This window comes from Elgaria multicarinata, chromosome 5 (assembly GCF_023053635.1).
Source record: "Elgaria multicarinata webbii isolate HBS135686 ecotype San Diego chromosome 5, rElgMul1.1.pri, whole genome shotgun sequence".
Taxonomy (NCBI): domain Eukaryota; kingdom Metazoa; phylum Chordata; class Lepidosauria; order Squamata; family Anguidae; genus Elgaria; species Elgaria multicarinata.
Window position 1 is genome coordinate 6,396,716 of NC_086175.1, and position 25,194 is coordinate 6,421,909.

At 42.6% G+C, this 25,194-nt stretch overlaps 3 protein-coding genes across 4 annotated transcripts in view; 2 read left to right on the forward strand and 1 right to left on the reverse strand.

Moving 5' to 3' along the window:
- TPT1 (tumor protein, translationally-controlled 1) overlaps positions 1 to 25,194 on the forward strand; it is a 225,755-nt gene that overhangs the window by 60,074 nt on the left and 140,487 nt on the right. The window lies entirely within an intron of this gene.
- Positions 1 to 25,194, reverse strand: part of GTF2F2 (general transcription factor IIF subunit 2) — a 112,373-nt gene that overhangs the window by 45,105 nt on the left and 42,074 nt on the right. For both annotated transcript variants that reach the window (XM_063125959.1, XM_063125958.1), the window contains one exon: positions 12,352 to 12,433. In XM_063125959.1, the coding sequence (XP_062982029.1) occupies positions 12,352 to 12,433 (82 nt within the window). The remainder of the gene's footprint in view (positions 1 to 12,351; positions 12,434 to 25,194) is intronic.
- KCTD4 (potassium channel tetramerization domain containing 4) lies at positions 14,667 to 15,724 on the forward strand. The gene has a single exon (XM_063127417.1). It carries the CDS (start codon positions 14,756 to 14,758, stop codon positions 15,530 to 15,532), a length of 777 nt encoding a protein of 258 aa, XP_062983487.1. The 5' UTR covers positions 14,667 to 14,755; the 3' UTR covers positions 15,533 to 15,724.

Below are 25,194 nucleotides of genomic sequence, written 5' to 3' on the forward strand. Positions count from 1 at the left end.
AGGCGGTAACCTATTCAGATAATGGTGAGAACCCAGGTGTCGTTTGTGATGTTAGACCAGGCATGATAGAAGGGTTTTAGTATGGAACCGAAGGTTGGTGCTATTAATGGCAGAGGGTAGTTGTCAAAGGAGATGTTTGGGAAACGCGTCCGGTTTGGGGCGAGGTTGACGGAACCGTGGTGAAGGTATTTGTCGCTTGGGTTGATTGAATTGCTGTTGGTAGCAATTAAATCTGTCGTGCTGTTGTTGTTGCTGTTGGTGTTGGTACTTTGATGAAAAGGAGCCCTGTGGGCGATGCCATTTTCTTTTATAGGATTGATGGAAGGAAGACTGAGATATTCCCATTTTCCGAGCCATGAGGCGTGCTTTTTGGATGGTATCCATCGCCTCGTCGGTAGTGGAATTAAATAGACCGTCCCCATCGAAAGGGAGGTCTTCGATCCTTGAGCGCGCTTCAGGGGTTAAGCCAGCAGCACGAAGCCAAGCATGGCGACGGAGCCAATCATAGACTTCGATGCACAGTCGGTTAAGTGGCGAGAAGCATTAAGTTGAAGTCTAGAAATCTTAGCTGCCTTGGTGTGGAAAAGTTGGGCGAGCTCTCTTTGGTCATCATGGAGGTGTGATGTGAGAGATGCCATTTTATCCCAGAGAAAAATTTGGTAGCGCGCCATAAGGGTGGTATAGTTGGCTACCTTGATGGTGAGCGCAGCAGAGGAGCATAGTTGTCTGCCTATTATGTCGAGACGACGAGATTCCTTGTCGGAAGGCGTAGTGTGGGTCTTGGTGGAGCGACCTTGTGAGGACTCTACGATGACGGAGTTAGTTTAGGGTGGCTAAAGAGAAAGGAGGCGTCCTTCTCCTGTACCCTATAGAGGCTCTCAAGTCGTCTAGATGTGGGTCTGAGAGCGGTTGGTGCTTTCCAGGATTGACGGGCAATATGAAGAAGTCTCGGAAAAAGTGGTATCGACACCGGAGGCATACTATCTGCGTAGGCAGAATCAAAAATAGGATCAGAGATTTCCTCGGACGGTTGTTGAGCATCGATGCTGAGGGATTGTGCCATGCGAAGGATTTGTTCAGTAAAGTGATCAGTGTCATCGGAAGGAGACGCGTGCTCAGTTGTGTCGACAGCGTCAGTCGGTGATGGTACCGATCTTGGTACCGATATAACCAAAGATGAATCTGATCGGTAATCGTTTTCGGAAGGAGAGGGTGATCTCCGTTGATCTTAGCGTCATTGTTGTATTTGTAGCGAGCGCTGCAGTGACGCAAATCTAGGAGGTACTGGTGGAGGCGGTGGAGAGCGAGGGGAGTGTGGAGCTGAACGCTCACGATATAGAGAGCGGTAGTATTCTCGGTCTCGACGTTGGTCCGGTTCTCGGTCTCGACGGCGATGTGAGGCGTGAGGTCTTGGCATGGACCAGTTAGACTCAGAGTCCCAGTCACGGAGTGGAGATCGTGATCTATGGGAAGGAGGGCGAGTAGCCAATTGAGTAGAGATTTGCTGTTCGTAAGGTTGTGGAGGAATTGGTTGAGCCAATGGAATGGGTCTAGACAATAATGGAGAATCTCGAAGTTCACCCTCCGAGATCGATGCCGCGGCAGCGGTACTGAGGGAAGCGGCGGTGAAGTCGGTGGTAGAGGTGACGGTACCGACGATATCGGTTGCGGAGTCGGAGGGTGAGATGGAGGGCGCGGGTCCTTGTCTCGGCGAGGTTTTTTCTTTTGCTTCCTGTTGTCCGCCTTATGATCCCTTGCCCTTTTTGAGAGCTTTTTAGCTGCTACAAGGGTGTGGGATTTATTGCCCAAAGATGCCTATTGCTCCATGATAGGAGATTGAGGGTGGGCAGTCGATGTCGAGGCCTGCAGAATGGGTTCGTGAACCGATTCAAGGGCCTTTTTCCAAAGAAGGGCTTTCAGCCGGTCAGCTCTATTGCGGCGAGACTGTTTGGATAGTTTCATGCAGCACGAACAGGTTTCAACAACGTGCGACTCGCCCAAGCATAAGAGGCACAAGGAGTGTCCATCAGAAAGAGGAACCTTTCCATTGCAGGAAAGGCATCTTTTAAAGGGGCCTTTGTTAGAGTCAGACATTAGTTGGAAACGAAAGTAAAAGAGAACAAGAACTAACTAAGTGTTTTTTGTTTTTTTTTAGGAGAAGAATGAAAGAAGAAGAAGAAGAAGAAGAAGAAGAAGAAGAAAAAGAAGAAGAAGAAGAAGAAGAAGAAGAAGAAGAGATAGAAGCTCAGCTAAATATTCTCTTTAAGGAAGAGCGAAGCTCCCGACGTGCTGGTAGCAGCGCGGTCAAAAGAGAACTGAGGAGCATGGCGGGACCCCCTGGACATGTGCAGTAGGATGGTGGGTGGGGATCCCGCCAAAATCATACTCAGCTATTGAAAGTTCCCGACACTGGTCCTGCGCAGGAGCAGAAGCCCACAGTGTGTGATGCACAGAGACCACGAAGAAGAACGCCTTGTTTTAAAATAACAGTAACCACAACTTAATAAGCTTTCTTGTGTTGTTACTGTTTAATAAGATGCTCTATGTCTTTGCTTACGATACCTGCACTTCTGTTCTATTTGTCCCCCATGCCTAATGACCAGCTATCTTAGGTAAAAGCGGCATATTAAATAACGGGGAGTAAATTTATGGTGGCAACAGAAGTAAGTGGTAGGATAACCTACATAGCATGACCTTCCACATTTTGGTGGCTGTAGCAGTGAGTTTGCCCCCGTGAAAGGGTGTTCCTTCACAGCCCCATAAAGGGAAAAATTACGTGAACATAGACGATATACACAAGTTTGCAGCTGGGGGTTAATTTTAATTGAGAAAATGCACAGAAATAATTCACTGCCTCTCTCCCAGCACCAATGTCCTGGATTAAAGAGGGGGGGGGGACTATACCATGCACCTAATTTTGTTCTAAAAAATGCACCATGTTTCTAATGTGGAATCTGAATTGAAGCCTGTCTAATTTGCACGTTTGCCCCCTCCTTCTTGAAAACAGATGTGGGGACTGAACATGTGTTTGAACCTAAAACATAAAAGGTATCTTGAAAATTTCCATTCCACATTCATCTTTCACAATCCATTTGAAAATGAGTGTTGGTGCTGAGGATAGAACCTGAAATGCAGAATGCTGCCCTCAGTGCATACACACATCTACATTTCTCAAGGCTTTACTGCAAGAGAACTATGATTAGGACAAACTGCAGCTCTAGGGCTCCGAATCAGAGATGGACATGGCACTGTGGGAGGAAGTTAACATTTTCTGCATTTCTCCAATTTAAAATTGCATTCCCCCAAGCTGGTTTGGTTGCATACGGGAAAATTTACAGGTCGTATGCCCTATGGCTACTCTTTTTGTTTAAAATACTGCAGGAGAGTCTAATTAAGGATCTACATGCCTATGCTATGACTACTTTGCCTCTCAGTCTTCAAAGCTAATATTGCTATAATATTTTGTACTTCCATTCCTCCATCTAAATCCTAGAACTGTGTTCTGAACATGTGAACCAAGTTTTAGTCCAATGTCTCAATACAGAAGACTGTTATCAGACTAATAAGAAAACAGACAATGCCCAGTATTCCCGATTAAAGACTTTTCTAACATTCAAACATATTAAAACATTAAGATTTAAAAGCTCCATTCCCAAAACAGTTCTCAACAGTCTGAACAAATAGGGCAAAGGCAGAAGCTCCTTTTCTGTATAATAGATGGCACTCTTAATGTCATGTCTAGCTCTGCTCCCCCTAGTTTAGAAGAAGGTGTTTCAGGTAATCAATCAGAATCAGACTCTGATGTAGAGGAGTCAGCGCCAGAAACAGGCCACCCTGTACCAGTGGGGGAGAAAGCTCTCATGAATGCTTCTCCAGCTGGTGGTGAACTCTCTCCAGAGCTTATCTCATCAAGGGCAAATAATACACAGTCAGTGGGAAGCCAATATTCTTCCAAGGGAGAGAGCGTGGAGAGGCTAGCTGATCCCAGAGTACACCGCCGACTAAAATGAACGGAGCAAAAAGAAGCCGAGAGAAAGTTGGCCTGGCTCATATCACGTCAGAAGCCACCTCAGAACTAGTCACGTCTTAGGAAAAAGCTTTCCATTCTCCTTGAAAAGACCATTGTCTCACTTAGTTTGCATAGTTTTTCCTAAGAGAAAGTTCCAAGAGATTAGACTCTCTTCAGGTGGGAAGAGACGTTTATTGCTTAAATAAAGCTTTGTGGATTACTTAAAAGGCCTCGTTATTGTCTCCCAAGAAGACAAGGGGTTTTAGAGATACATGACACTTAAAACACATCTTATATGGAAATACAATTCACAGCCTGCCAATTAGAGGACTATGAAGCAAGCTGGTAAAACAGGCACTCACTGGTTGCCTGTGGTAAGAAAAAATGCCTCCAAGTGCGACCCTACTGCCAAGATGCAGAACACTGGCATAGTGCTCTACTGTTTGCTACGGTCAGATAATATATGGCCTAGGACGAAAGGAGCTCCAGAATGAACGTAGCACAAACACAGCCCTTAAACGGGTGCAGAAACAGATTTATCCAAAGTAGAAAAATTAACTAAAAAATCCTAACTTCTTTCAGGCAGCAGGGAAGAAGCTGCCTTAGGAGGAGTACTGGTTTGATAACCCTCCGCCCAAGTTAGGCTCCTAATGATTTTACATAAATCTTCAGTATCTATAATAATAAAAGAGGGTGTTTGTCTGTCTGTCCCATAACTCCAAGACTAAAATCTAGACACCTGAAATGTGGCATGCATACTAAGGGGACCCTAGAGACATGTACCTCATTTGGTGTTGTAATTAATTTATTGTAATTAGTTTAAGTGTGCCATTGTGTTTGAAACCTGTGGCACCATCTTCAGTCACTAGGTGGCAGATTTCTCTAACCAGTGCATAGCTTTGCAGTCAACAGTTTGAAGCCAGGGAGAGTAGTTCAAGGAGCAGAGTAATACCGCTGTCCCACCCACCCCGGCAGAGAAGTACCATGGCAGGGGCCGTGCCTAGGAGCGCCAGTGGCTATGGCTTCACTCAGACGAGGAGGCCACAATGTGTTTAACTCTGACAGCTGTGAAACTTTGCTTGAAGGCTACCCTCTATCAAAACTAGCAGTTATTCCAACCTATGTGAAGCTGGGTCCATTTGGTAGTATAAAACCTAACAAAAATATCATCCTCAAATGAGTAAACTAATACCTCCAAATTCTATTTTAGTAGTCCTAACTTCATCTTACTAAGCAAACAGTCAAGCACCCAGCTCCTGGAGAAACAAGTAACAATTCTTCAGGCTCAGAATTTTGCAACTATGGAATGTGCTTACTACTCCAAGGACTCATCAATACTCTATTCTGGCATTTCATCTCTAGTCTCTCGGGACTCTTCGAAGAGCTGCTTCTAAGGACCAGTCTAGTGCCCTTTTTGCTGATGTCCCAACATGCACCATCTGGTGGAACAGACTCCAATGGCTGCAGTTGAAATAAGAAGCACAACTGTCAAAATCCCTTGCAGAGCTGGAACTGCAGCTGCAGCAGAATAGAACACAGACTGGGGGGGGGGGGGCAAAGCACTCCTCATAATTCTGAAAGGACTGAAAGAACTGGGCATGTTTAGCCTGGAGAAGAGAAGATTGAGGGGAGACATGATAGCACTCTTCAAATACTTAAAAGGTTGTCACACAGAGGAGGGCCAGGATCAATTCTCGATCCTCCCAGAATGCAGGACACGGAATAATGGGCTCAAGTTAAAGGAAGCCAGATTCCAGCTGGACATCAGGAAAAACTTCCTGACTGTTAGAGCAGTAGGACAATGGAACCAGTTACCTAGGGAGGTTGTGGGCTCTCCCACACTAGAGGCCTTCAAGAGGCAGCTGGACAACCATCTGTCAGGGATGCTTTAGGGTGGATTCCTGCATTGAGCAGGGGGTTGGACTCGATGGCCTTGTAGGCCCCTTCCAACTCTGCTATTCTATGATTCTATGATTCCGGGTCCTAGTTTAGTAAAGCAAGGGAAGAGGTGCACCTCACAAAGACTGCGAAGAACATATTTAGCAGGAGCATCGCAACGCTGATCAATAGAGTTTTAAACGAAATCCTGCAGGAGAGGATGCTAAAAACCCATGGCTAAGTATAGAGCCAAATATTAGAGACAAGAATATATGTGACAAAGCAGGAAGCAAAACAATGGAGGTATTACCTGGTAGTTTGCAGGTAAACAGAGGTGTGTCCTCCAATGCAGAGTATGGAAAGCAAATAGGATGAACTTGAAGTCTTAATATGGAAAGTTAAGTACAATTTGATAGGTATCACTGAGATACCTATCAAACTGACACTCCATTGGTGGAATGGAGCTCATAAGTGGAATATAATAATTGAAGAGTATTCCTTGTTCAAAAGGAATAGACCCAATAGAAAAGGAGGGGAGGACTAATGTTATATTTAAAGAATGTATACACCTGTATGAAAATCAAATTAATCTGAGAGTAGAAGCCTGTTGAAAGCATCTGGGTAAGGACAGAAGGAGAAAGAAACAAAAGTGATATCATGGTAGTATACTATAGACCACACGGCATGGCAACTGGAAGACATAGAAAGTGCTTTCCTGAAACAGACTACAAAACTTTCAAAGAGGCAAGACAAAGTAGTAATGGGGAATTTGGGCCATACGGACATGTGCTGGAAGTTTAACTCTGCAAACAATGGAACATCCAATAAATTCTTGCCTTGCTGACAATTTTGTCTTTCAGAAGGTGGAGGAATTCCAGTATCCGAGGCAGTAAGCCTATATACACCAGTTGCTGGAGAAAATGCGTGGGACGGTGCTGTTGTACTTGCACCCTGCTCGTGGGTTTCTGGTTAACAGCTGGTTGGCCACTGTGTGAACAGAGTACTGGTCTGTGATCCAGCATGGTTCTTCTTATGTTCTTAATTAACAAGTGGATCTGCTATCCTGAGCTTAATTTTGACCAACAGGGAAGAACTGGTTGATGAAGTGAAAATGGTGAGACCCTTGGTGAAAAGTGAACATGTGATCTTGGAATCCATGATACCAAGGGATGTGAAAACCATGAATAGTCAGGCATGTACCCTGGACTTTAGAAAAGTCGTTTCCAAAGAGAAAATTTGGGTAAGATTCCATGAATTGAACTACTGAATTTCTCCTGCAGGAGAAAAGAATTAAAAAGGGATGGGAGTTTCTGAAAGTGAAATACTGAAGGCAACTATTCCAATGAAAAGAAAAAACGAAAGACATTCAGAACAGGTCTTCAGTCCAAAGGGAATAAGTACAGATAGGGGGAGATCTGGTTTTCACATGTTGATCACAAACTGAAAATGAGCCAGCAGTGCAATGCAGTCACTAAAAAGGCTAATGCAATACTAGTCTGCATTAACAGAACCCTAGTATCCAGATCATAAGTAGTAATACCTCCCCTCTATTATGCACCAACCAGGCTGAGAACTACATTTTAAGAAGGACACTGACAAATTGGAGCATGTACAAAGGAAAGTGACTAGGATGGTGAGAACTTGAAACCAAGTCCTTGGAGGAATGGTTGAAAGAGCTGGATATATTTAGCCTAGAAAAGATAGGATTATGGGGAGACATGATAGAGGTCCTCAAATAGATGAGGACCATCTTTTGTGGTCTCACAAAAGATGGAGCAGACATAATTCTTGTTGTTCTAGAGGGACAGACTAGAACCAAGGATTGCAAATTGCAGGGAAGTAGATTTCAGCTAAATATTATGAGAAACATTTTTAACAATGAGGGCTTTTCGGCAGTGTAATAGAATGCCTTGTGGGTCCTCCTGCCCTGGAGATATTTAAGCAGAGGCTGGATGTCCATCTGCCAGGGATGCTGTAGCTGCATACGGCATTGCAGAGCCTGCATTGAGCAGAGGAGGTTGGACTAGATGATCACCAAGGTTACATCAAACTTTATGATTCTATACGAAGCTGCCTTATACTGAGAGAGACCTCTGGGTCACCATTTACTGTATAAAATTCAAGCATGGAGAAAACCCCTGTACTGTTTCTGCCTGTTTCTGGGCCTGTTCAGACAACACACGAAGCCATGGTTAGGCTGCTAACCCTTTTGCAACAAATGTTTAGTGAGCATGTTTAAATCATGGTTATGTAGTTACCATAGTTTGGAATGGTTCACACGACACACTAAGTCATGGTTCACACCACATGCTAAGCCATAATGTTTAGCTCAAAATACTTAACCACCATGGCTTAGCGTGTCATCTGAACAGGGTCATTGGAATACATATGCTTATGTTGTTAAGTGTAAGCCGGAATGCTACAGAGTGAGTGAAAGGTGGGAGGGGCGTGTGTGTGTGTGTGTGTGTGTGTGTGTGTGTGTGTGTGTGTGTGAGAGAGAGAGAGAGAGAGAGAGAGAGAGAGAGAGAGAGAGAGGGAGAGGGAGGATTCTAAAGTTATATAAAGGCAGATCTGAGAGATAGTCAAATAAGTACGGTTTAGGGATTGAAGCAGCAACATTTAGTTAGTGGGATTTGTATATAGGATTTTAGAAGGGGCAGAGCAGACCAGGACCAAGCATGGATTAATTCTAAGAATATCTCTCTCTTCATAATTTTTTTATAAAATCTTTATTTGCTTTTTTAAAAATTCAAGCTCCTACATGTCAATTGACTTATTACACTACCATTATTACATCTATTTCCTTGTTAGTTCTCTTGTAGTGTGTTGAAGGAACCTATAAGGCATATTGGATGTCTCTGGAACCCAGACAGTGGGAAAGGAATGAAGCTTGGGTGTCAGTGGGGACAACTGATCCAAGTGAAAGCAGGGGTTCCAGTTGGGTTTGCTTCTCAATGTCTGAGGTAGAAACTGGAGAAGGGTAAGAACCTGGGCAGGAACATCACAAAACCCGATATCAATTTTCTTCGCCTAGAATGATGATATGACTACAAATTAGGAGTGCTGAATAATAACAGAACCAGCTTGTGTTTCAAACTGCTGCATAGCTTAAGAATATTACTGGGGAAAAGTACCCCAAGCACAGCTACGACCCACACCCCCACACATCAACTTGTCTGTTCTGTTGTGTTTTCTCTCACATACCCCCTGTTGAGAACGCTTTCCCAAAATCTATGACACAAAGGAAGTAAAAAAAATGTTTTAGATTTTTTAATGTGTGTGTCTTAAGGGAGAACTCAAAAGACAGAGCTACATTCTTATTTCTTACACACAGATAAAAAAACAGCAGAATTGGTACTCAATACCTTAATGCTGGATTCTTGCACTGTGGAATTTCTCAGGGATTAATTAGGGATATTTTATCAAAAGATTTTGCCAGATGATTGCGCTGCAAATGAAAGAGGAAGGGGAGGGAGCAGCCAGTTCACAACACAAGGCCCTCCTCCGGGTGCTCCTGGTGTCTGTGATGAGGCAGTGGTGACTGGGGAGAGGGTGATGATGCCACAACTGAGGGCCACCCTCCCCGGAGAGGCAGCCTGGCACTTTCGCTGCTGCCCTTTAAACATCTGGTGACCCTCATGACAGTTAACCTCTGCTGAGATTTATTATATTTCCACAATCTGCTTTTTTATTATCATCTTTAGAATTAGATCAATAAATGTGACTGAAGTAACCACACACCCTTTCCCTCTTTACTCCTGCCCCGCCTTTATCTTTTACCCCGTTTACTCACAGGGACTGGCCGGCGAGATCACATTACGCCAGTCCTTTTACAACTTCATTGGCTGCCAGTCCAGGTCCGGGCCCAATTCAAAGTGCTGGTATTGACATTTAAAGCCCTAAACAGTTTGGGGCCAGGTTATTTGAAGGAACGCCTCCTCCCATACGTACCTGCCCGGACCTTAAGATCATCTACAGGGGCCCTTCTCCGTGAGCCCCTGCCAAAGGAAGTGAGGCAGGTGGCTACTAGGAGGAAGGCTTTCTCCGCTGTGGCACCCCAGTTGTGGAATGAGCTCCCCAGAGAGGTCCGCCTGGCGCCTACACTGTACTCCTTTCGTCACCAGCTGAAGACCTTTCTATTCTCTCAGTATTTTAACACTTAATTTTAACTTAAATTTAAATTTTACTGTTTTAACTCTGTATTTTAATTTTATATCAATTTTGCTGTGTGGTTTTTTATCCTGGTTGTGCTTTTTATACTGTATTTTGTATTTGTGCTTTTAACCTGTTGGTTGTTTTATTATGGTTTTAATTTTTGTGAACCGCCCAGAGAGCTTCAGCTATTGGGCGGTATAAAAATGTAATAAATAAATAAATAAATAAATAAAATCTTTTCCCCTCTTTCGAATTATAGATTGTAAGCTCCTCAGGGCACGGATGTGCCCTTTTGTATTCTGTAAAACACCATGCATATTATAGGGACACCGCCGTCACCACCACATCACCGCATGATCCCATGATGAAGCAGAGTATGGGCATGATTCCAGGGTGCTCTCCTAGGTGCAGAGTCCATGCACACCAGACCTCTTTTGCCCTCTAACTCTCCAGGCCATTATGTGTGCATCTCACAGATCCTCATGCAGCCTTCTTGATCCAAGTTACTGCATGTGCAAACTGAGGAGAAGGCTTTCATAGAATCATAGTATAGTAGAGTTGGTAGGGGCCTATAAGGCCATTGAGTCCAACCCCCTGCTCAATGCAAAAGTCCACCTTAAAGCATCCCTGACAGATGGTTGTCCAGCTGCCTCTTGAACGTCTCTAGTGTGGGAGACCTCACCACCTCCCTAGGTAACTAGTTCCATTGTCATAATGCTCTAACAGTCAGGAAGTTTTTTCTTATGTTGAGCCAGAATCCAGCTTCCTTTAACTTGAGCTCATTATTCCGCACTCTTGGGGGATCGAGAAGAGATCCTGGCCCTCCTCTGTGTGACAAACTCTCAAGTATTTGAAGAGTGCTATCATGTCTCCCCTTTGTCGGGTACTTCAACAAACCCTCCACATGTGGACATGGCACCTGCACCAGGATGGATTGTGCCACATAACAAAAGTGACAGTAGTAGTGTATTGATTTCTCTGTATCATATAAAAACTGACACACTGGAGAAGAACACAAAGGCCAGCTGCCCAACTAAATGGTGAAGAACAGAAACAGTGGATGTACTCCAGCATGGTAAAGGAATGAGCTATTTCTCTAGTTGAGAAACTTATCTGAAGGATCCCTAGGTCACTTAGGGTGACAAATGAAGTGGAGCAGGTTGGAGGAAAATGCAGGTGCCTGGCCTCCCAGATATAAATAGATAGAATTGATGGGAAGCCATGGCATAGTTATAGAAAACAGAGCTCTAAGTAGATTTTGGCTAGGTAGGCAGACTGCCACTGCAAGATGTAGAAATCTTGAAGGAAGAACTTATTTGTTTCCAAAATTTAAATTTCTACTCACATTTTCAAACATCTCTGCAATGGGGCGGCAGGGGGTGGGGTCATATTCAGTGGCATGTCTTCAATTTAATGACCAAAAGCAAAGAAATGCAAGGTTGAGCAACTAGTTACTTCCAGTTAGAGTACACAGTTCTGGACTAGATAGACCAATAGATATAAAGCAGCTTAAAATGGCATTCCATAAATGAAGTGTTTAAGGGATGGCCTAGAGAGATGTTACTTCTTTGGCATTTGCTGTTCCCAAATCACAGCACTTTAATTTAAGGTTAGCAGAGTTCTTTGCTATAGAATATGAATGTTTAATTCATGTACACCAATACTTTACATACTAGATATCCCCAAAGGGAGAGAGGGGACAGGTGGAAACCGGTGTTGGACAGAGTGCAATGGTGCATGCCAAAAGTGGAGCAGAAGAGTGCCAGCTGAAAGAAGTGACCCATAGCATGACACGGCCCACAGGGTGGCCAATACATGACATTCTCTGGCTAGACAAGAAAGGGAGGGAGTCATGACGTGGTCATCATGGCGATATGGACCCAGATGCTTCACAAGAACCTGGGGATGCTAGCATGCTATTTAACACTGAGGGAGACTGCTCCTGTGGATTGGCTCAGGATCCAAAATCCTCTTGTGGTGGGTGGATTGGCCAAGACAAAGACAACGGAGCTGCCTAAGCTAGTCTTTAGAATATAGTTTTCATTCTCTCTTACTCTCACTCTCTCTCTTTGTGTGTGTGTCTGTGTGTGTGTGAATAGATGGATGGAAAGATAGATAATAGATATTTGGAAAGACTCAAGGGTTATACTTGGCAAAATGGTAGACAATCCATTATAGGATGCTCCTTTCTAAATCCTAGTACCTACACAAGTATATACATTACTGCAGCCTTGAAGAAGAAAGTAGGTGTGTACATTATATCACGCTACCATATAACAGATTTAATGGATATAGCAATAAAGACTCACCTTTTCAGCTTCATATAGTTTTCATTGGCTGCTGGCCTGCATTCTGCACGCTGAACCACTATTCCTTCCATAGACAGTTTCTCTTGAACAAAAGAAGATCCAAATTAGTGCTAGGAATCACACAAAGGTGAAGTCTGAACATTTTGACAAGTTTTTCTTCTACCATTCATACTTTGAATGCAACAAGTCTTCCTTTATACTCTACTCAAGATTTTTTGAAGCTGTTTTATTTCTATAATAGAAATCAGTCCAATCAACCATTCTGACAAAACAAACTATCAGTTGTTGACGTGTGCCCTTATGCTTTATGTTCGTACTATTTGGTTTATGAAAAACATTGTTTTCAAGTGTCCTCAAAATATCACATCCTTTCCCTCTTGCAGAGGTAGGTGTCTCCTACCAATGTAATGATTTTGCCATCAATACCCTAGCACAAGTGCAATTATTCAACACCAGTGAATCTGATTTTGGGTTGTATCTAATGTTAGTCTAACTTGAGTCCCATTCGGTTCAATGTGTCTACTCTAAGTAGGACTAACACTGGACATAGCCCTTTGTTCTGCTAACACAAGAGGATTTGGTAGCAATTATCCTTACCCAGCCAGCTGAACTAATAAATAGGATTGCACAGTTCACCTCTACACTGTACCAGCTCTATCCACTAAATAAACTAATATAGATATATCAGTTGCACACACTGAAATATAAGCTTTTATATGGAGTTTTCAGATCTGCTGATCCACATGCAAATATTAAATCTCCAACAAATGTTGTTCCCACTTTTGGCTCAAGCTAGGGAAATAAATAAAACACACATATAATTATCCTGCATGGCTCAAGAGAAGAGTTTGAAAGTGCAAATAATGTTCGCAGATTCAGAAATCAAGAATTAGGGAAAGGATGTTCACTGCTCAGGTAGCAAGGTTCTCATATCCTGACCAGCTCTATGTCCATCCCAACAGCTCCTACTTTCAGCCTAGTTGTACAAGAAGTGCTCTCTCTCATATATAGGAGAAAAATGCTGTTTCATTTTGGCATATACATTGAGAGGGAAGATATAAATGCTCTTTTAACACTGAAAAAAGATTAACGCTGCCATTGTACGGTGGTAGAGCCAACATCAATTGAACATTAATTGTGTGAACAGGGTGCCTTTACATTACAATAAATAAGATGAAAGCACTATCTTGATCCTCGATTACAGAAGTATTCCATAATGCTGGGAGATCTGTTAAAAAAACATTGTAGCTGCAGCTCTTTCAAAAGGTAGAGGAGGCTGAAAGTGTTAATTCTTTGCCTTGCTGTGGAATGCAAGCTGCAGACACTGCCCTTCTGAATCCAGTATCCTCTCTACAGAAGTAAACATCCATATTTCCACAGCTCCTTTTGTCTTATACCTTGCTGTAAATATTTGCAAGGGGAGAACCCATTTTAAAATATATTTTTTAAAAAACTGAGCCTTAAAGCCACAGCTGTTACAAGGAGAAACAAGGCAGCCTTTTCAATTGCATCTTGTGTCATATTTTCTCCATCACTGATGTGTTGCTAAGCTGTAATGTTATGTGATATACAAAGATTTGTTACAGACCCACCCGCTCTCTTTCACGTAGAAACAGCAGTGCTGTTTTAACTGGAAATAAATTAATCTGTCAAATATTTCCATACAAATTAGAACTTGTAAGAATTAGTCATTCCTTCTACGAGGACTTTTGCCCATAAAATATATTTTCTATCAAAGAAAAACACAGACTGCATTGTTCTTATGTTGTTAAAAAGCAGATTTCATCATGCAGTTCCAATATATCGAAGATTCCTAGCACTGCTTTTAAACAGGATTTTAAATTTGATACTATACAAACGGCTGTCTATGAGCATGGTGCAAAAACCTCAACATGATGCTGAAAAGCTTTGAAAATGATTAAATAACTTAAATATTACAGCTTTTTAGAAGGGTCATTGTTTGTTAATCCTTTAAAAAGATATTTTTTAAAAAAGTTAAAGACCTAATATTTGTCAATCACTTCATAATTTTCTAAACCTATATTTCAGCTTAAATATTAAAATCCAAGCAACAGTTAAATTTCTTCCTGCACTAACAAAAGTGCCCCTTAATTTAAACTCCTATGTCTTCAAAGGGGGGGGGGAGAATATCTAAAACCACTTTCTCACCAGCCATCCTCTTGCCCTTATACAGTTAAATGCAAATTGTGTCTTACAGTCATACTCCCAACACCACACTGCATACATCGCTTCTACGCCACCTACTGCAAAACCGTGCTGACAAGCTCATGCAATGCTTAGAGCACTCCCATTCGATCATTGTTCTAGCGCTGAATAAAGGTGCTTTTAGAAGAAATCTTCACACAAAGCAAAAGAAAAGCAAGGCAAGAAAGCAGCCTTAAGAATGGAGCACAAAACAAACAAGCTTGAAATGGAGAACGACAAAAAACGCAGCGTTGACTGGCAAGGCAACGATCAAGGCAAGAACTGTAAAATGTCTCCAGTTACTCTCAACGTTGGTGGATATCTGTACGTAACACAAAAGCAAACACTAACCAAGCATCCAGACTCCTTTTTGGAAAGAGTTGCAAATGGAAAAATCCTATGTCCATCCGACGCAGATGGCCATTATTTCATAGACAGGGATGGTCTGCTATTTAGGCACGTCCTGAACTTCCTACGGAACGGAGAACTGCTTCTACCAGAGGGATTTAAGGAAAACCAACTTCTAGCACAAGAGGCAGAATTCTTTCAGCTTAAAGCGTTAGCGGATGCCGTGAAATCAAGGTGGGAGAAAGAGGTGCTTGCATCCAGGGAGACCACCTTTCTAGAAATAACGGACAGCCACGACCGTTCACAGGGCCTTCGGATTTTTTGCAATGCTCCTGATTTCATAACAAAAATAAAATCTCGCATTGTTTTGGTGTCCAAAAGCAGGTTGGATGGCTTCCCAGAAGAGTTTTCAATCTCTTCCAACATTATTCAGTTTAAATACTTCATAAAGTCAGAAAATGGAACTCGGCTTGTTTTGAAGGAAGATAATACTTTCGTTTGCACCCTGGAAACTCTTAAGTTTGAAGCTATAATGATGGCACTAAAATGTGGATTTAGGTTGCTGACCAGTCTGGATTGCTCCAAAGGGTCAATTGTTCACAGTGATGCACTTCATTTTATCAAGTAATTACTTCTTCTCTCACTAGACAAAAGGCCACAAGCATGCAGCCTGTAAATCTCATTAAACTTCAAGACATCGCAAAATGATTTATCCAGCTCTGTACACCACAGAGCACTGCTGCTAATGAATAAATGTGAGCTAATGGTATGTAAACTGCAACATCCATCTATCTATGAGTTCTTTGTGCCTAAATTTAATTAAAAAATATACTTACTAAACATGTTAAAATCAGAATGAATGCTGAAGCTGTTTGCATCTATGTTTCCTCTCTCCTCTCGCTCTCTCAAACATCTAGCTAAAATGTTAGTGTGTTTTTGTGGTTAACATGCATTACATCTGATTCCTCTCAAGAATGATACGTGTTTTCTTTTTAACTATCCACAAAGCATGGTCTGCCTTTTTACTGAATACATCTTGGTTTTCAGATAGAAATTAAGTTTCAGTTTTTATTTAGTTGATTGAAATGTAAATATGACACTGAAATTCTGCAACACAGTGGAACAAAAGAGAAAATATAAAGAGAGCCACTTGATCTTAACAAGCAATATAGGAGATTTCACATCTGGTACATTTGAGAATATCGTAGATTCGGTTACAGAGGGGGGCTGCAAGGCCATCTCATCTAAGCTCCTGCCAAAAGGGTGCAGTCCCCTACAGAACAATGCATACGATTTAGCCCAGAATTAACACATTTGCTTGGGGGCTTCAAAGATAGGCACCATTTATTTTACATAGAAAACTCTTTCTTTTAGGAAATACCTGATAACAAAAGATCAAGGATTACATTTATTACAAAAACACAGTTTTATGCAGAGGCAGAGTACAACAGATCACTATATCTAAGCAACAATGGCTTATGAACCAGAGAGCCAAATTTTGAATTTCAGGTAGCCTACCTGTTGATATGATTTTTAAGAGGAATAAGTTTATCTGTCTGTTGTAAAGATAATATGCTTGGCAATGTAACTGATGATTAAATGTGCTGTTTCTGTGTTTCCTGCTAACATTACATAAGTATTAGGCAAAAAACATGACAAAAACCCAAACTTCATTTTTACTCTCAAATCAAAGGGTTTTCTTTTCAGGATGCAATAGTCTAGTTTTCCATTTTTTCAGCATAAAAGCCAATATATTAAAACCAACTAAGGGATTTATTACAATAATTTGTATTCTACCTTTCAGGATAGTAATTCTTCAAGCTAGCTTAAAAACAATATGAAAATATACTGATGAAACCTCAACAATATTAAGACTTAAAAAGTCATCAAGCTCCTTCCCATAGGGATGCTGAAAGTAGATAGCAGGGATGGGAGTAGATCCTGATGCTTTCCTCACCTGCCTGCCTCTCTCCTGGAAACTTCTGTTACTCCGGTCCACAAAATCTTTTGCCAGAATAAACGTGTTAGTCTTTAAGGTACCAAAAGACTCTTCGTCGGTTTTCCTGCAACAGCACAGCTACCCCTCTGGAAATTGTCCCAATATATCAAGATTGCAATGCTTTGATACAAAACAGGTCCTGGTTAGAGGACAAAAGTGTAGGCAGATTCTCTACAAAGTTTACATTCTGAACTGACTACAACAAGGAGCTGAACTTTAACTGTATCAAGACAATTATTTGAACAAGAAAGGTTGGTACAGATATAAAACAAGACAGCACTGACAACTATGCCTAGAGGTCTCTTGTATTTCTGCAAGTAGGGAAATTATATGCAGAACCTCATTATGCCACACAGAATTGTAATGCCCAACAAGTTAATAAATAAAAACTACTTAGCATTTGTAGAGTGCTTCTGATTGTTCAAAGCACCATATATACATTAACTTGTTCCAATGCACACAGCATCCATGTAAGGAATGTCACTACTAATACTGTACGTTGCAGATGGCGAGTTGAGTATGAGAAAGAATGCTACTTAGTGAGTTTGTGGAAGAGGAGAAATTCAAACTGGGGGCTTTCCCAATTCATAGCTCAGTCTCTTAGCCACTATCCTAAGCCAGTTTTTATTTAGAACAAAAACAATACCCAGCAGCAAATAAAACTGAGCTCTTATAATTCTAAAAATACCTGTGCTATATACTTCACAAGTGTTATCCAGGTATAAGTGATCCCAAATAACCATACTGCTATGTTTTAAGTGCGTAAAATGGATGCAGTCACTGGCTGGTATAAAGTGATTCTGATACAGAAAAGCAGAAGGGATATCAGGGCTCCATCCTTTCTTTACCAACCAGCAGAAACTGCCCAGCACACAAGACAACAGGCTTGTTTATCTCCCCAAAGTTGCAAAAGGCAATTGTGATGCAAGAAGAGAAGAAAGGACGTATTACAAATCAGGAAAGATGGAAGTGTTCCTGCTGCCTCTACATGCCCATGTATGGATGTGAATTAGGTATCACTGGATTAAGGACGATATACCATGTATTGATCTACATTATAGGGATGAGAAAGGACTGGGGGAAGTACTGAGGGATTGAGGAACTAATCTTGGTGCAGATGTAATGCTGGCTCTCCACAAACCATATTTGGTGACTTCAGGAGCCAACCTCTGTTTCTCACCCTCCTACCCTCCCGTGCAAATTCCTCCAAACTTTCCCTCATCCTTAAAGGTGTAGGTAATTAGCGCTCTCCAGATGTTTTGGCTACAATTCCCATCAGCTACAGCCAGCAGGGCCAATAGTCAAGCATTATGGAAGTTGTAGCCCAAAACATCTGGAAGGCACCAGGTTACCTATCCCTGCTTTGGTGTTATACCTTTTGCCATGGCAAAAGCCAACAAGGAATGGGAGTGGGGCCTTTGTCCTGGAGAAAGAAGGAAGCTCACATTCCCAAGGCTGGTCCCTGACCTGTAGCTCACACTTATGACAGGGCCTGGGCAAGGGGAAGGGCAGCTTGGATAGGAACACAACCCAAGTAAAGCAAGAGTGATACAGCCAGGGCTTTGCTTAATAACAGCTTTGTGCCATTAAGTATTTGTAATCTCCTGTACAAGTTATTCTTTCAAAAACAGAAGAAACATCATCTATCATTATAGGATTTGATATAATCCATGCAAAAAGAGAGTTCAAAATAAGAAAAGGAATTTTGCTACTTTTAATCAATGGTGCCTTTGGTTGTCAGGATGCATCTATTAAGCCCCAGAGACATATGTTGCCCACCCCTGTTCTAGTAAGAATGGAATAGTTTCTGGAATTATTGCCTTGTAGCAGAATAGATTTCAAAGGGAACCATGATTCTCAAAAGGTAGATATAGGACTCCCTAAGATGGCATGAAAAGTTGTGTGATGTGTTCCCTGATACACAATCTTTGAGCGTTCCCTGATACACAGTCTTTGAGGGCACTACCACAAGTTTATGTACCTCTTAACTTGCTAGACCTTGGCTTATGCCCACACTTTAATTAAAGGTTGATCCATGTTCAGAAACAGCACACAACACCGTTCAAATGGAAAATGAGCACTTCAGGATGCATCTGGAAGGAAGACGAGTCCCATGTTTCAATGCTCCCCACCCCCATCCAAATGCGTACCATAAGAAAAGAAATTACACCCTGCCAATGGACAGAGAGCACATCAAGAAGGAGGGATCTACCACTGCTTTCTCCCCAAAAGCCTTGTTTAAAAGTTTGTTTGTTTTTTAAACACCCATAAATAAAACATGTCAGAACGTTCTAAGATATGTTCCCCTCATCTGCGTTCTGAAGTGGCTCAAGCAGGCAATACAGACACTTTTCTGAATCAGCTGATTGACTCCAAAAAACAGACAACGCCTCAAAGAGAAGCAAGACTTCTCTGACTATGCCTTTGAGGAAGCTGCATATATGAATGCTCGAGCAGTGGAATAGTCGGCTTGTTCAACACTGACATCCATGTGAAAATCCACCATGAACAAGGGGACTGTACTTAATTTGAAGACAGTCTCTGCATATTGGCAGTATAATCTACACCGCATTTCCATTAGCCTGATAAATGCCTAAATGCATTTCATGGGCATGTTGACTTAATCTTGCAATATTCTTAAATTGTTGCCCTGAAATGTCTTCGAAAGCTAGGATAATGCAACAGACTAATCTTGGGTTGGAGAGACCCGAGTTTAAATCCATACTCAGTCATTAAGTTCACTGGGTGGTCTTACAGAAGTTATTCTTTCTTAGACTAACTTTCTTCAAGGAGTTGCTTTGGGAATAAAATGGGATAGACTCCTGCATGCCATCCTCTGCTCCTTTGCAGAACAAACATGACAAACAAATGTGAATCACAACTTTTAAAAACAACAACTTGTTAATGATTTTTTTCGCGTTAGCTTTTTTACTTTTCTCTGATGCATTAGGCCAATTACATCAAACATCTCTACAATTATGAGGCCCAATAACTTGCCAATTTTACAAGACAAAAAGAGAGTAAAGCCTCCGTCGCTCAGGATTCTATCAATATCTCACAGGCCCATATACTGTGCATCCCTTTCAAGCAAGCACCAGCATTAAGCTCCATACATACCCGGCCTACTTTCCTGGACCCTCTACGAGTAGGTTGGACTAAATTTAGGCTGACAACTCTGCTATTCAATGTATGTATGTATTATTGCATTTTTATCCCGCCGTTTTTCCTCCAAGGAACCCAAGGCAGCGTACATAACCCTCCTCCTCTTCCTCTCCATTTTATGCTCACAACAACCCTGTGAAGTGGACTGGTCTGAGAGTCTGTGACGGGCCCAAAGTCACCCAGTGGGTTTCCATGGCCGAGTGGGGACTAGAACCTGGATCTCCCAACTCCCAGTCCAAAACTTTAGCCACTACACCACACTGGCTCAAATGTCACTTTTAGGAGTTTGAAGATGAACCCTGAACAGGGCAGACAAAATCAAGCTATTCTGCTATTCGTTCCCAAGGCTTTGCCTTAATCATATAAACTAGATCTGTGGATGAGGCAATATTGTTTGCCTAACCCAACATTCAAGAACAGAATATATGGCAGTTTGCATTCTCATTAACCACAATAACTGCCCTCACGAATCATAAGCAACACTGCTTCCTGTGCTGTCAAAAATGTAGCTGTGTAAGCAGAAAATATGGAGGAGGGTGTTGCTCATAAAGTGTCACATCATCCATTTTCTCTGAACATGCTTGCACTTAACCATCAGTTATAATGATGGCATGATTAGATTTTTAAGTAACTGTAGAGCACCAAGATGACAAACAATGCCGAAAGTTTGCTATTAAGTCATTAAAAGAGACGGGGCGCATCCTCCACAGACATACTTGAAGGTTAGTCTTCCATGTCACAGCATCAGGGCATGCGACAGCAGGATACGTTACCACCTGTGCTCCCCAGACAGAAAGCAGCTAAATTAATTCCCCTTCAAGATCGAGCTCTCCCTTCCCATGATTCATATTCAATTAACAAAAAACCCTTTCAGTTTAACATGTTTTGTTAAGATATTTTCCTGTTTCCAAAATGCTAGGAAATTACAGCTGTTAAAGGCGACATACTTAACAGTGATTTAGGCAATAGGGATATGGAATCCTATGCTGTGGCTAGTTCCAGCATTGACACTGTCAATGACAGAGCGGTAGACCTAAGTCCCAGATGCCTGTTAACTCACATCCTTGCCAGGAGATGCCGTGTATTAAGTTTGGTCCCAATCCTGCAAACTCCCAAGGGTTTATTTACATCACTGCCTCTTTAGTGCACCCAGGGGTTGCGCTCCTTTGTATGTAATCATGCTAGGTTTTGGTGGTGCATCAGGTGCCTCCTAACTAGGCAAGGCTGTGTATGAAGTTCTGTCCCGATCCTGCAAACTTCCAACGCTGTGAGTCTCACACCCCTTTGTCAGGATGATGCTGGAAGTGCTCAATTAAGCCTGTGTACTTTACCCCCACCTCTCCTCTCTCATTGGGGTATTGTGGAAGGTTAAAAAAAGGCTGCTGCAATGTTGTCAATGGGTGAAACAGTGACACTGATGGGGCAAGAGAATTGCAGCGGGACAGGAGGTGGGGGAATGACTCAGATTACGCACAGTAGCTTAATAAATGATGCACCATGGCTTATTTGTCTGATTGTATGGGGCTAACAGTAGCTTATTTGCAAAATAAGCTACTGTGAGTCGCTTATTAACCCATCATGGCTTAAAGTGACGTGCAAACGCAGCCAATGCTTTGGAGGAGGAGGAACAAACCGAAGACTTCAGCACTCCCTCCTCCCCATTTCCTGTTTAGCACTAAAAATAGTGCTATAGTGCAATTTGCCATAATGCCAAATTCGCAGGCTATGGTTTAATACTTACTTACCAAAACAGAATCAGAAACCATGGCTTGAAGTGTGCATCTGATTCTACACGGATTATAATTAAAACATGCCAGCCATTAAAGAGCAAAGCCATGTGAGAGAGGAGAGGTAATGGCTTGTTTGATGATGGTTTGGAGGAGCTGTGAAATGAGCCTTTGACTAACATGTACAAAATGGTAATTAGTGGAGGGAACTACATGGTTTTAACGAATTGTGGCAGAGAGAAAGCACACACTCCCCTAAAACAAGGACACAAGTGCACCTTTTCAAATGTGGTGCCATCTACCCTGACTTTAGACCTCAGAAGCCCGCTGCCACGCTCAGCTTTGAAAAACAGAATCATTAGTAGCTGGACAGGCCTATAGCCTAAATGGAACAAAATTAATTCCAGCCTCAGGCATTTCTCTGTCGAGATGAACGAATGCTGCTGCTGTAGACTCCCAAGAGTTAGGGTGAATAAAAACAAGATTTTAAGAACTTGTTAAAGTGTCAGTGATGTTAATCATCATCATCATCTATGAGATGCCAGCTTACAGTGCTTGCCCAAGACACTTGTGTGCCTGAGGTGGAGCATCAAATGGCACACCGCACTTGGGGAAATGCTTAAAACAAATCTTGTTCCTGCCTTTATCTTGTGTTCTGCCACAAGAAACCGCAAGCTTTACCACGGTGCACAGCAGGGCTGGCCCTGAAAATTGACTAAGAAGTAGTGAAGAATAACAGGGTCTCATGTTGGGCTTGGAAAATAAAGTTTAGTCCAGGTGATCTATTATGTTAACTAAAAGAAGGTAAGTATAGTTCCTGGCTAAAAGAAAACAATCACTATAAATAGAATTTTCTGTACGTAATAATTCTTTTGAAATACAAGGTAGGAGTACCCCATGCAGGAAAAGGGTATCGAGAAGAAACTGCTTCGAATCACGTCCATTACAACAGTGTCACACCAAATCTGTTCAACTCAAAGGATTTGGGCAGAAATTAACAGAAGATATTAATTTTACATTAAGGGCAGAATCCTATGGTCCTGGGAAAGCCTCTCAGGGACATCTGATTTTTTCAAATACTCCCTTCCAAAGCCTCAGGCACTCCTATGAGTTTGGGGGGGGGGACTTTGAGATGCAATCCCCCCTCCCCCCACTGTCTCTCCCTTGCAGCTGCTGCAGAAAGCATTGCAGCACCTGCTTTCCAAGATCAGAAAAGCGACCTTGGATAACCTCATAGAGGTCCAAAAGGTCCATTCTGGTGGGTGTGGAAGAGACAGGGGGGCTACGATCTGCAGGATCAGCCCCAGCCTCGCCCTTGACAGCATGGCTACTCCAGATTGGCTCAAAGGCCCGTCTAGTTAAAGAAAAATGGAAAAGGTGGATGGAAAGACGAAAGTCACCTCCACTGCTCCTCCCATCTTGGTGGAAGCAGCTCAGCAGGGCACAGGATACTCGGAAGCCTCTGAGATCAGAGGCTTTCAGGGACCAGCCGCGAGTCAAAGCGTTCTGTTAAGTAGTTTATTGCTTTAGTGATTTATTGCCAATTACCTAGCCATAAATCTCTGGCCAAGAACGCAGGAGGGGACTGCTGCTGTTTAAGAGAAACACAGTCCTTTACATAAACTCCAATAGTTCTAGCCAGAGACAAGTTCTGAAGCGCAAGCCTACCGAGCCGGGTTGAAGAACCAAACAGAGGGGGCTGGTGCCAAGGAGCCATGAGCAAGCGAAAGTCCAGTCCAGTCCCATATCAAGAGCCAAGTCAGTCATCCAAAATGCCAGGGACGAATGTTCAAGCGGAGTCAATCAAGCCGGTCCAGGTCAGGAGTCCAAAGTCACGGGCAAGGGGCAAGGTGTGGGGGCACAGTAGCAACCGGAGGAACGAAAGGTGTTTGCTACACTGGACCAGCGGTCAGATTTCCCCTTTTCAAGCCCTGCCAGCATGACCCCACCCAGATCCCAGCTGTGCCTCATTCCTCCATCCTTTGACCCAACCCCCTACTACAGCTCGGCGTCTTTTCCCTGCCTGTTCTGCAGGCGCATACTTCGCCTGACCCCCTGCATTTGTTCTGCCCTTTTCCTTTCCCCTTTCGCGGGGGCTGGGTGGTTGAACCACCTCCGTCTCTGACTCAGCCTCAGGAGAGACAGGCAGAGGAAGCGACTGACTGGCCCGTGGCTCCTCCACGGGACCTGCATCCTCCTCCATTGCACGACTCCCTTCCAACTGTGCACCGGTCTCTGGTCTGGCTGTGGGGGAGGAAACACCCTCTACCTCTTGTAAGTTTGCCTCCTCCTCATCTGCGGAGGCTTCCTCGGGTGCAACCCTAACAGAGGCTTTAGCAGGAGGCAACCCAACAGGCTTGCATCCTCCACTTATTTCCCTGATGAGCAAAAACATCTGAAATTACCTGTATAAGTTATTACCCTTATGTATCTTTTGGAGTTTTAAAGTTTATTTTTCTATTTCTATCCCTGCCAACCTATTCCAAGGAGCCTTCTTGGTGACTGTCTACACTTTTAACAACCATGTTCTCCCACTTGAATTAGTTCAGGATAAAAACCAGAAAGTGGAAATGACTTCCCCAAAGCTATTCATAAATGCTTCTCCATTTTTAAACAGGCAGCTGGAGCACCCTTCAGTGTGGCTCAATCGCAGAACCATGACATAGGATGCAATGTCACTTGACTGACAAAGCCAGCAGGACTGTAAACCGTGCCCACCCCCCTCCCTGGACCAACAGGAGCAAAGAGGATGATTTCCGCCTGTTGTACAATGGCACAGCCTGTCATAACACCTAGGATGTTTGATGTGGCAGCCTGGATAAGAAGCTGTTCACTGCTGTGGCAAACCAAGCAACCTCTGTTCTCCCATCCTGATGGCAACCTGCCAGAAGAGGACAGCTCATCCCAAAGGAACCCTTCAAATCATACAATATGCTAAGCATAGATCAACTACATTGATTCAAAATCTGTCAAATCCAACACGCTTGTTGAAATTCAGGTTTCTAATAATTTCTTTTCTTTATGAATAGCCGTATGTGCCTTTCGTTACCTTTAAAATAAAGACATGGCAAATTATCAAAATACTTTAAGCTCAGACATTGTATTTAGAAATTGATGGGGAAAAGTATGTTCTGATTATTTGTTCAGAAGCCACTAACATTAAACTTAGGCTGAACAAAAAGTGCCGGGTGGGGTGGGAATAACACACTTCAGTCTTCCTAAAACATGTCAAATCTTATCAGAGATAACGTTCCACTATAAATCATTTTTCCATTGATTGAAAAAGATTTTTAGGGTTGGATTTTACGGGGGGTGGGTTGGTATTTTATCATTGCATTGTAACATGATTGAGTAATTGCAAAACTGATTATAAAATACCAAGAACATATATTCATATAGTAA